We start from the raw sequence: 13,614 nt of genomic DNA, 5'->3' as shown, positions 1-13,614 counted from the left end.
ATAGGCAATACCATTTTACCAGTCATTGATACCACTAAACGAATGTCTAAGTTAAAACATACTTTGACAACTTTGCCTAATATTTGTGCTTGCATATTAAACTTTGACTAGCTCGGTGGAGTAGCATTATAATGTATAGAAGCACAATGAAATTCGGTATCGGTAGTTTGCGAAGTTTTAAACATAAATTGTGAGTTATCGCGGCATAAGCCAGGGGCGTTGAACGGTGTGTACATGACATAAAATTGCAGCCACCGAGTGTGTTTGAAGACAAAAGTACGGTCAGCAAAACGTGCAAAAAAACATTTATTTATATTTTATGAAAAAAAAGAAAATTCATCAAAATAACAAAAATTTCATCCAAATTAAATCAAAAGTTTGTGAGAAAATCTTTTATGAAACTTAATCCTAAGCTTTTTCAAAGTATTTACTGTTAGGTAGGTAACACTACTTTTACTGCTAGGTTTTTTATCCGTTATCCGTACAATTAATGTACCATCCTATTTGACCTCAGACCAATTACCTATTATTGGACTTGTACACACTCAAATTCACCAACAAAATTGTCGGTCGGTTTTTGTTTAGTATAATAGAAAATATTTTGAAAATTTTATTTTCTTTTATTTCCTCCAGGGTACAATGAGTGATCCTGGGCTCCATACAATTTTGGACCATCTCCTTTTAATCGTAATATACGCACGTGTATTCTTAACACAATGAAATATCAATTCTATAGACGCAGTTCATATGAACACGTTAGATCATGATCAGTTTTGACAGAGGGGTAACTTCTAGCGGGGCAAGTCCTAAGGTAATTGATCTGAGTATTCGACCCTCAATAGAGCAGGGTGGTAAGTGTAAGTTCCTCTCTCCTCTTAGAATAGTGACATGGCCTTGTAGTGGCTTATTAAAGTTAGTGTATGAATTATTATATTCGTAAATACTTTTTCTTCTGTCGGTAAAAGAACTAGCTCATAACTCGTTCTTAATATACGTTAAGTTTAAGAAAACTGGAACATCTAATAATAAACGACTTATCACAGAGCTTTATGTTTAACTCCTGTACACTTTAAACTAATGTTTCGTTTCAATAGGTTTTTCCGGCTTTACGGATATAGGTAGACGTACGAGTATTAAACATTTCTCTGGATTTACGTTAACAAAGGCGTTGGCGTCGGCTAGTTTATAATATTCGTTCTCGTTCGTATTCGTTATCAACCCATATTCAACTTACTGCTGAGCTCGACCTTACCCCTCTCATTCTAAGAAGAGACCTTCTTAGAATGAGAGGGGTAAGGCCAATAGTCCACCACGGTGGCCCAATGTCAGACTTCACACACGCAGAGAATTAAGAAAATTCTCTGGTATGCAGGTTTCCTCACGATGTTTTCCTACACCGTTTGAGACACGTGATATTTAATTTCTTAAATTGCACACAACTAAAAAGTTGGTGGTGCATATTGCTCTGGACCGGATTAGAACCCCCACTCTACGGAATCGGAGGCAGAGGTTATATCCACTGCGCTATCACGGCTCTTTTATAATATAAAGTTAAAAACATTAGTAAAATTTTCATAAAAAATGGTAAGTTTGAATCCAATTGGATTGGAATCACAAAAGGCAGCAGGTTCCAGCTACTTCAGTAAAAGGTGAGAGTGGCTCTAAACCACGTTCCTTACACCCCACTTTTTCACGAACTATTTCTCCGCGGCGCTCGACAGTTTTTCCGTCAATTTTCCGCACGATATCCCCACGATTCGGTACTAATTTAAAAGTTTTCCGTGTTTCAGACGGACCATTACTCGCGCTGCGCCGCAACAAGCTAATGTTTAAATTTATCGCTCGCTCTGAATATTTATTTCGTATAGAAAATAAGAACATGTTTCTTTTGTCTTTAGAGAAAAGTTTATGCTTTTCATTGTAAGCTTTTATCTTGCAATGTTCGTTTTGGTGGTTGAAATCTTGCGACTGAATTTGAAAATACCTCCTCTTTGTTTTCCTAATCTAAGTTTTGCATACGAGTTTTCTTTGGATCACAGCTTTTTTTTTTAAGTAAAATATTTATAATTGAGTGAGTGCGCAAATCTTTACACTCTTTTGCAGCTACAACAATAAGTTTAGTTTAATTATCATCCTACGTCACCTTGTTATCATAGATTGGAATATTTTTAACCGACTTCAAAAAAGGAGGTGGTTCTAGATTTGAGCTGTTTATATATTTATAAATATTTGTTACGCAATGTTGTGAAATGGCGGTATGGAATTTATAAGCCTGTAAAAAATTACATTTCTTTGGTACTTATTTCCATAATTAATTATAGTTAATTTATTTTTAAAGTGATCATGATTAAATTAGACAAAGATATTGTATCCTAAGAGACGGATACAGTATTACTTTTCCTCCAAGAAATCCCTTCCGCAGTATTTAAAAAAAATACTCCATGTGGACATATTCCTAATCATCAAGTAGTTAACAATAATAATAATCCAACCTTATACACAGACATCATCGTGATCATCAGCCGATAGACGTCCACTGCTGGACATAGGCCTCTTACATAGACTTCCAAGTACAACGGTCTTGAGCATCCAGCATCCAGCAGCTCCCTGCAACCAGCTTTATATCTTCGGTTCACCTAGTGATCATTGGGACCCCAACGTCCATCGATTCTTCGAACTATGTGCCAATTCAGCTTCGCGACTCACGGCAATGTGAGTGACTTTGGTTCGCCTGCTGAGCTCCTCATTTCTGATTCGATCACGCAGAGAAACTCCATCTCGCTCCGTTGCACTTTGACTTTGAGCTTCTAATAAGGTGCATAGTTAGCGATCAAGTCTCGGATCCGTAGGTCATCATAAACAACACAACACAACAAAGAGACATAAACTTTATTAAACTACAAAACTAAACTGCCTGTATAAAACCTAACCTCTTATATAAGACCAATTCCCATCTCTTCAGCTTGGCTATAGGAGCGTCCGCATCTACTGTCTTGCTGCGTTTGTACTTCCTCAAGAAGTCCCCGTCCACTTTGACTCTCTGGTCAACATTGTCTCTGACACCCGGTACCTCGTTAGGCTCCGGCCCCTGGTTCTGGATTCGAGGATAGAACCGCCATTTCTTAGAACCGAGACCATCGCTCTTTAGTAGTTCCTGGATGCGATCTTGACGCTTCTTCGTTGCTAAGTATTTGGTCGTGCTCTTTTTGTGTTTACTCGCTGAAACATAAATAAATCATAATTACCTGTACTAGACATTATACACATCGACATAGAGCTCCAAAGTAACCGTAGAGTATGTTAAGGGTAAGTATTAAGGTAACTGAATAAAATCTATACTTATATTATAAAGAAGTTTGTGGTATTGAAGGGCCTAAACTCTGGATCTACTTAAGAGCGCGCAGCGCGTCGGTACGATTTGGATAAAATTCGAAGCGCAAACGAGACGCCGAATTATGACTTTCACGTGAGTGAAAAGCACGGAGCGATTGACGCGCGACGCAAATTTTATGACGTGAGCGCCAAAACCATTTTTACCTAATTGCAAGTAAATTAAACGACATAACTAAAAACAAAATGGCCATGTTCAAGATATACACCTATTTTTCTATACAAAACAAAAATTTAAGAAAATAAGTTTGCTTTTCCTGAGATTGAAAGCAAAATGTGAGCAAAACATGTATTTTTCAAAAAAATAAACTATCGAGAAAAGTTTTACAAATTTTGTATTTTGAATAGTCATATTTATTTATTTATTTATTTATTCATTTAAGTTACATTTCCACATGTCATAAATAAAATTTCATAATTATTACAAATGGAACCCTGTGAGGGTGTTGTAACTACAAAGTAAAACTTAACTTAACTTAACATAACATAAGATAAGATAAGTAGAGAGGCGGATTTATCGTTTTTCGGTCAAAAAATCATTGATTTTATAATATACTTTTTCAAGCAAAAAGTTTTTTAATGTTAATAAAAACTCATTAATGTTTTCCTTTTTCTTAATGTTTTGCGGTAATTTATTATATATTTTTATGCACATTTTGTGCGGGCCAGTACTGTGCATCTTTAAATTTGATTTTGGCTGTACCAAGTTAAAATTACGCGCGCTCCGTAATTTATTTTTTCGTGGCAATTCATTTAATTTTTGAAAAAATTCTGGATTTTTCCTTACGAATTTGCATAGACTTGGTAGGGTAAGAACTTTTAATGATTTAAAGTGGGGTACACAACTTTAAGTTTTTTTAACGTTTTTTATAATGCGAATACATTTCTTTTGTAGGGTGAATAGTTGTTGTGCATCTGTGCTATTGCCCCATAGAATGACACCGTAAGTCATAACGAAGCTAACACTTTGAAATATCATTTACCCAAATATCAGGCTCCTAACTTTTCCAGAATCTGAGATCCAGAACCATTTGTAACCACCAAATTACATATTGCACACTCTTAACCAATTTGGAAAATTCTTTTACGATTAGAAAGCCACGTTATTTGTGAGTGTCATCATTATATATTTTATCTGTGTCCTCATGGGAACGGGAACTACGAGGGCGACACCGCGGGGAGTTGTCTTATTTTCTTTACGAAATAAATATATTGTAATAATAATTAGACATATAAATCCCCGTGCCAGGAATGGATTTAATTACCAACCTTCCTGGGCCAAACCCTACTTGCGAGTGTAAGCTGGTCATACGAAGATAACAAAAAAAAATTGATTTCGATTGAAAAATTATACAATTAATGTAAACTTAATTGATTTAAACAGAATAAGCCGTGCTAATAAATCAGCTGACTTTTTCTTCTTTAGTTAGGAGGAAAACGTAAAAGCATTATATTTTTATTTTTATAATGCTTTTAAGTTTTCCTCCTAACTAAAGAAGAAAAAGTCAGCTGAATAAAATAGTATGCTCTGTCAGAGATAAAGTAAACAACGCTATTTTATTTCATTGTTCACTTGTTTAATTGTTACTGACTGATAATTAAATTCGCCGTCGTTCTGTTGATAAAATTTATTGGCATAAATTAAAATTTTAATCAAGTGATTACAATTAATTTAAAATTTAAAATCTTATTGATTGAAGCCTCGTTGGTAATTGGGGCAATTAGGCACTATTTGCTCGTCAAACAATTGAGGACGAATTAATCGGAAAGCTTTTTTACTTTCCCGATAAAGCATCACACTATCACATCACATCACACTAATATTATCAAGGCGAAAGTTTGTGTGTAAGTGTGAAAGTGTGTAAGTATGTTTGTTCCTCTTTTACGCTGCGGCTACTGAAGAGATTTGGCTGAAATTTGGAATGGAAATAGATTTTACTCTGGATTAACACATAGGCTACTTTTCATCCCGGAAAATTTCATGGTTCCTGCGGGAATTGTGAAAAACTGAATTCCACGCGGACTAAGTCGCTGGCGTCCGCTAGTTTATTATAATTCTACCTATTTGACCAAATTATAACAAAGTAGAAATCAAAACTTATATACCAAATACCAATATTACATATATCGGTTAATGTTTGTGTGTGTGTGTGTACATGTGAAAAATTTTACTGAACCAATTTGACTGTTGGAGATATATTATACTATGCATTATCATAGGCTGGGCTATCAAGAGCCGTGATAGACCAGTGGATATGACTTCTGCCTCCAATTCCGGAGGGTGTGGGTTCGAATCCGATTCGGGGCATGCACCTCGAACTTTTCAGTTGTGTGCATTTTAAGAAATTAAACATCACGTGTCTCAAACGGTGAAGGAAAAACATCGTGAGAATTTTCATACCAGAGAATTTTCTTAATTCTCTGCGTGTGTGAAGTCTGCCAATCAGCATTGGGCCAACCTGGTGGACTATTAGCCTACAACTCTCATTCTGAGAGGAGACTCGAGCTCAGCAGTGAGCCGAATATGGGTTGATAACGAATGATGCATTATCATGCAAACTATTACATTCAGGAAAAATCAATGGTATCCGCGGGACTTTTAAGAGAATGACGCGGACTTCAACTAGTTTTTAAATAAATAATATTTCTCATAATATAAAATGAGAGGAAAATAAAATTAATTACTTACGTGTTAAGTAAAGTACTCTGAAAGCATCCATGAAGCCCGGTTCCTTGATTTCTTTCTTGCCGTGAGATACAGACCGACTTCTACTTCTAGACCTAGAACGTGTCCGGGACAGAGTTCTGGATCGAGATTGGCTGTGCGACCGAGTCCGAGACCGAGATTTTGTACGAGATCTTGAGCGAGAATTGGATTTAGATACCGTTCTACTTCTTGATCGGGAATTCTTTGTGTTCCGTTTTCTAGACTTTCGTTGTTTGGAACGACCTGATCTGAAATTAGCAATTGAGACAATGAAATTAATGACTATGATGACTATGGTCCAATTTTATTGTCGGGTAATGGGTTATGGTTTATATCGGGTCGGCTTGGTAACACCTTCAACTTTCCGATACCGAGTTGAAAATAAAATCCGAGTTTTTATAAATAGTAGGTACATAGATCAGTGGCATAACCTAAGAATAAGGAAAACTCGAGAAGGTATGATCGCGCATATGAAGCCGTTGAAATTACTCTTTTTGGTGTAATTTCAAGAACAATTTCAACGTGCAATTTTTGGACACAGCGCGAGCTTTATAATGACGGCTGAACGTGGTTTCTGGTGTTTTCTGTATTCTAAGGTTATAACTATAGGATGGCAAGGGTGGCAATATATTATGGGCCGAGACGGCTTGAGTAAGCACAGAAGTAATCTTACATGAAAAAATACAATACAAATTTTTCTGGGATCCCATCCCCCATCTAATGAACTCGCCATGGGCCTCAGATGTAGATCCCACAGTAATAGGATTAACGAGTAAAACCACGGAGTACATCTAGTGATATTATTAATTCAATTCCATTTGTAAGAGAAGAAAACGATAAAATACCTGTTGACCTCCCGATCCGCATTCATTGGTCCCAAGTCATAGTATTCCCCAAACCCGTCTCCATGGTCTGGGAACCCTTCTGGATACCCCACATATTGAGGGAAAGATGGGGAATACTTGTACGCATCCATTTGTGGCTAAAACTAATAAAAATTAAAAAGTTTTTTTTGTAAATATTGATTTTTATTGATTGTCCCACATTACGGATTTGGCATTGTCAAAATATGTTTACGTCAAATGTTTATTTTTAAAAAGGTTCTTATCCGATTTAGTATACATCAATTACGCTGTAGACAGAGAATTCCGCATATAGAGTGAGAAAAAATAGACGATTAGGTATATAGCATCCGATTCATTACCCCAAAAAAGAGAACATGCCTTGCACAACAATGGTCCAAACAAGAATAAACGTTTTGTGACCATAAAATAATAGCTTCAACCTGTTGCGAATTATAAACTAAGTAATGGTTCAATTTCATATTTTGGTACGGAATTCTATACCATGAGTTTGTTCATTGCAACGTGGCGTAAGCTCTAGGCATATAGATTGGCTTTTCTATTTCACTACTTACTGTGGAAAACACTCACTATAGTTATTATTGCTGTAATCTCCTTACTTGTGAACGCAATGAACCCTGAATCCTCTTTACAATCAGCAAACTTTACGTCGGATGTAAACGTTGTCTTAATGACCCGATTGTTTTAAAAGATTCGATTGTTAAATATTTAAAAACTCTACCTCCATTTTGTCCTTATTTAAATATAATAAAGGATAATTTACGTTCAGGATCGCTACAATAGGAGTTCAGAACTCAAACAAATTAGCGATAAAAACAATAAATTTAAGATTTACGACAGTTTATAATTGGAATCGATTTGGAGGCAAAAAACGTCCGCTATTAACTTAGCGATTTGAAAGGAGGAAAAATCGAAAAGCAAGATAAATTAGGAATCGATGAATGCTTAATGGTTCCCTCCATTAGAGGGTTTTGAGTTTGTGGAACACTTTAAAAAAGAAAATTTTTAACTACTCCCCTTGGAACTTTGTGAAGAATACATAGAGTTAGAGCAACTAAATAAGCCAACATTTTTTTTGGTTATACACTCAGTTAGTAACCGATAAAGACTTTTTACTAAATGATTACTTTTCCCCATCCATGATAACGTGTAGAATCCAGGGGCTAAAATTTTCAACTAAGCTTTTAATCATATCTTGATACGTATATCTAATAATACTTGTTTAAATCGATTCGTCGCTTCGCCTATCTTGCAAATATATAATCTAAGACTACACGGTATAATAGTGTTGACACTTTTCGTAGTAATTTCGATGAAAATAATAAGATCATTTTAACTACAGTGCATTCCGGCATGAAGCGCTTGTGTAAATAGATGATCTTATACGAGTAGATCGGGTATGTCACTACAAATCACCGCAAAAAGTGATCCGAATTATAGGCTACAACACTGAGCACACACATGCACAATTTTGTCGTTAATTTCATTATATATTCATGTATATATAGTTTTTACACTTCCTGAACTCACAACTCATTGTACTCGACATTGTAGACGATATTTAGGTATTATTTGTTTAAACAACGATCGTTGTTAACATTGAGTTGACTATTTTCCTCGTTGAAGCGTTTCCATGCGCTAGTAACACATGTAACAGAATTCAATATCATTGGCTATAACAGAAGAACAGCAAGGAAAGGGTCTCCACGGAGACCTTTTTTTCAGCGATGCGATTTTTTAATAAACTTTTCTACGTATATATAATAATTATTTTTATTATAATAAATACAGTGTCTGTATAAGTATAGAATCACTTCGATGTCAAAAATTTACTCGTACTTCGACCTATATTGTACCTAATAGATGCTCCTTCCAGTAAAAGAAGAACCTTCAAACTCAAACAGAATACCGTTTCACAACTTTTCCTCAAACTACGACGTATTCTTAAATTTTAATATTCCACAAGTTTGAGCTCATTGAGGTACCTTACCACTACACTTTATTACCGGCCAGTGTTTTAACTTAGTGTCCATAAATTTAAATATAAGAGTTCCGACGTGGAGAGGTTATTATTCATTCATAATATGCAATACGAGGTGTTGCTTGAAGACCGCGTCTTTTTCACTACCGCGTTTTACACTTCCCACTTTATAAAAAGATCTGATTTTCTCTTTTGTAAAGGAATTTTGGAATATAAATTATCACTTTTGTTGGTAATATCACTATAAAAAACTCCATGTAGTTTTAATTTTCTCCATTTTAAATAATTTTTAAACTTTAATGTAGTTTAAAATATATATTTAATTCATTTCTGATACCTAGTAGGTTGGAAGGAATGAAAATTTTGGTGATTTTTATTATCTTATTATCATTTGATGTTGATGATGATGATGATGATAATCATGATGATGATGATGATAATCAACCTATATACCGCTGAGCATTATTTTTTGAGGTTATTTATCAGATGCTTATATTCCGTTATATAATTTTTACCGTCACCTAACTATTATTACGAATTTTTTGACACCTCATTCATTAAAATCGGTTCTGTAGTTAAGTCACTACGATGGAATATACATACATACTCAGAATACAGAAAAACACTGTATTCTGAGCATACATACATAGACTGCCAAAATTATTACCCTTCCTTTTGGCTTCGCCGTAGTCGGGTAAAAATAAATTCGCCTCAATAGCTCAACGGTTAGAGCGGTCGGACTCATCACCGAGGGTGGGTGGTTCGATCCCCGCCCCGTTGGACTATTGGCGTACCCACTCCTAATACAGTCTTTCCCGACTAGTTGGATTGGAATTGGAATATTGGTCATATTATAAAAATGAAAAAAGGCAAATATTCTTTTTTAAAAATAAAGAAATTGACAACGTTAGTGCTAGTAGACGAGGCGCTTAAAGGTATAAAAACATTCTAAGGATTTATTATATGGAAAATTAAAAACCACTACGTATTTAATATCTCTCTAACTAGAATTTGCTACTTCATTATATTAAACTAGAAATAAGCTTTTTAGGTAGATATATTACTGGGTCGTAATTTCAATTCGCAGAAACGTATGAAAGAGCTGCCTTAACATCAGGTTAATTAGGGAAGCGAAACTAGTAAATTAGGTTGAGATGAGTAAAACTTGAAAAAAATATGTAAATTCAAATGAAAAGGAATGTTCCTGTATTAAAAATATTTTTTTATATCTACAAGGCGCAGTTTCGTCTTCGGAAATTGCCTTTTTGCTTTATTGATTTAATTATAATTGATACTACTAATATTTTACACAGACATAAAGTTTGAATGATTGTTTGGATGTATGTTTGTTTGGATGTTTGTTACTCTTTAACACCGCTACTACTGTAGCGATTTAGCTGAAATTTGGAATAGAAATAGATTTTACTCTGGATTAACACATAGGCTACTTCTTATCCCGAAAAAGCCATGGTTTGCGAAAACTGATGATTTTGAAGATCTGAATGTTTGGTACTCTTTCACGCCTCGACTACTGAACCGAATTAGCTGAAATTTGGTATTAAGATATTTCATAGCCTGGATTAACACATAGACTACTTTTTATCCTAGAAAAATTCATGGTTCCCGAGGTATTTGTGAAAAACTAAATTCTACGCGGACGAAGTCGCGGGCGTCCGCTACTTTACTTATAATTTGAAAAATTTTGTGTCATTAAGTTAATTTTTAGCAGGTAATACAATAATGTACCTAGTAACAATTATTTATACTATTACGTATTCTGTGGTAATATTTAATGAATTACAGTTAATATAAAAACGGTAAGCACATGTAATTATTGTTCGAGTATGCCTGACTATTATGAGTATACATTAATATAGTTTTAAACCCGTAAGGGGACTTCAATCATGAGCTTGTTCTTGCAACACAATGCAAACCAAACTCAGTAATCATGTGAGTTTGGCCGATTTCCCATTAAATTATTATAGAAAACGCTAGTAGAACTTTCATATTCAGTTAGTTATTTATTTATGTTTTTAACTGACTTCAAAAAAAGAGGAGGTTCTCGATTTAACGGAATCTTTTTGTAATTAAAATAAGGGTAGTATTTCCTATTTTAGGATGTCTAATGTTAAAATTGAAGGTAAATATGTGTTTTTAGAGATTTTGATTATTTGATATACAGATAATTTTTTCCTCCTCTCATTCTGAGAGGAGACTCGTGCTCAGCAGTGAGCCGAATAAGGGTTGATGACGACGAGATAATTTTTTAACCGACTTCCAAAAAGGAGGAGGTTCTACGTTCGGCTGTATGTATGTTTTTTCTTTTTATGTATGTCCAGCGATAATTCCGTCATTTGTGGACCGATTTTGTAAATTATTTTTTTGTTTTAAAGGGTTAGATTCCAAGGTGGTCCCATTTTTTTTTCTTATATTGAGCCATAAAAAAAGAAAAGTTACTTTCGATAGTGAACTTGTGTGAAGTGTTGAACTTAGTGTTTCGTTTGACAATACGCTAAGATCGAATGTATGCTCGATAGCTGAAGGGGTGACATGATGGCACTTACAACCCCTGCTGGGTCGGGGGTGGCAAGGAAACTTAAAGTCAAGTGCTGAAATGGACGTTAAATACGGTAAAAACTTTAATTTCAAAGCATTTCTCACTAAATTTAATTCTTAAGTTTCAATACGTCAATACTTTATATTTAATTCCCTTTGATCTCGAACAAAGCAATTATTGCAAAGTAAACTGACTTCCGAACCCGTGATAGTTTTGCAAATACACAAACTTAAAGTTTAAGTACTTGTAAACTAAGCCAGAACTACTCAAAATAAACGAATTTGAAATGGTTTTTTGAATTTTTCGACTCATTTGCTTACAAGTACTCTACAGGAGACCATTTTTTTAAATTGCCGGACCCAGATTTGATGAATGTCCAATCATCATCATCATTAGCAACCCAGAATGGGAGAGGTTAGGCCAATAGTCCGCCACGCTGGCCCAATGCGGATTGGCAGACTTCACACACGTAGAGATTTAAGAAGATTCTCAGGTATGCAGGTTTTTCCTTTACCGTTTGAGACACGTGATATTTAATTTCCTAAAATGCACATCTGAAAAGTTCTAGGTGCACCGGACCGGATTCGAACCTACGCCCTCCGAATTGAAGGCAAATGTTATATCCACTGGGCTTTCACGGCTCAATTGATAAATCTTACAAAATCCAAATTAATTATTATCAGTTTTGGACTAGTTTAATTTCAGTTTCATTGACAGTTGCTTAAATAATCAAGATAATTATGGGCAAGTACCTACGTTACAAAATGCACGATTTTAATAAAAGCACACATGAAAAAATATTAACAATTCTAAAACTTTTTGGTGACATTGATTTCTAGAAAAATAAAGGATTAACATCCATGAGTTTTAAGCGTATAAAAGTGAAGTGCTCCAGACGAAAATATTACATTACAATAATTTGGACAAAATTGACAAAAATCTTTTTACGCCAGAAATTCAATTAGGATGGAAACGTCTCTACACGCCGCGCAACGGTCGAGACGAGTGTCCTATTTGTAACTCATTTATTTATTTACACCGTTTTATAGTGGTTTTTAACTTTATTTCGAACAAAAATCTTAAATATGGGGTAGGCTAGTACTAGTCAGCCTCCCCAACTGCCAACCTGATCATGTTGCACCCTGCAGACTGACTCTGCAGATGATCTCCCTGGCTACCAGCTCTGGGTACCGATTAATGATGGTATAACCATTTTTAATAGGTTAGTTGACTTTTTTTTTGAAATTGTCTTAGAGTATCGTTCATTTTCCTTCTATAATTGAATTTTTTTTTCATATTTTTTTGTGACGTGAAAATTTTAGTTTTTACTCGTAAATATATTTTTGACAATATGAGCCAAAACCCCTGTCGGACATGATGTCGGTCTGTATTTCGAGTATTTCATGACGTCACTATATCAAATCCCTTACAAACGGAGCGTTATACAATAAAAATATTAGTTAACAATTAATTTGACGTTTAGTACATGAAGTAACATGTGACGTCACAAAATGGACGACAGCGTTTTTCACGTTTGGAAAATTTTAATATATACAATACATAATTTTTAAATTAAATTTCTGAAATCCTTAACTTTTATTAATTAATAACGATATATTTCGAACCCCTAGTCCATGTGAACGAATTTTGAAAATAACACCGGCGCAAAAGAATGACCAACCCGCATGTCCAGCGTGGTAATTTACGGGCCTTACAAACACACACACACCCACACACACACACACGCACGCACACACACACACACACACAAGCAATCAATCCATTCTCTTATCATTAAAAAAATGAGGTGGTACTATTAATACGCTGAATGGCAATTTTTAGGATTTGAACCTACGACCTTTGTACACTCAATCCACCCCATATACAATTGAGCGATTGATGATTTTCATCTCCAAACTCCACTCAGACTAGGGGAGTAAGTGGTTCAATGTTAGGTCGGTCTCCCCACATTCCTTCGCTCTCCTGTTTTGTTTTTCTCACTTCGGGGGTGATACGCTATCGAGACGCATAAACCTTTAGAACCTTTTGAATCCTACAATAGTTGGGCTTTTTCTTCCTTTTCTACCATACCAAAAGGAGTCATACCTTTCGAGTA

General features: G+C 35.0%; 1 protein-coding gene across 1 annotated transcript; it reads right to left on the bottom strand.

Annotated features, from left to right (window-relative positions):
• Positions 1–2,880: 2,880 nt before the first annotated feature.
• On the bottom strand, positions 2,881–7,117 carry LOC112055686 (serine/arginine-rich splicing factor 4-like). Its single transcript, XM_024095877.2, has 3 exons — positions 6,943–7,117; positions 6,080–6,345; positions 2,881–3,219 (listed from the first exon to the last, which is right to left on the bottom strand). Exons 1-3 carry the CDS (start codon positions 7,071–7,073, stop codon positions 2,906–2,908), a joined length of 711 nt encoding a protein of 236 aa, XP_023951645.2. The 5' UTR covers positions 7,074–7,117; the 3' UTR covers positions 2,881–2,905.
• Positions 7,118–13,614: the final 6,497 nt, after the last annotated feature.

This window comes from Bicyclus anynana, chromosome 3 (assembly GCF_947172395.1).
Source record: "Bicyclus anynana chromosome 3, ilBicAnyn1.1, whole genome shotgun sequence".
Taxonomy (NCBI): domain Eukaryota; kingdom Metazoa; phylum Arthropoda; class Insecta; order Lepidoptera; family Nymphalidae; genus Bicyclus; species Bicyclus anynana.
This window is presented reverse-complemented; position numbering and strand designations above follow the sequence as displayed.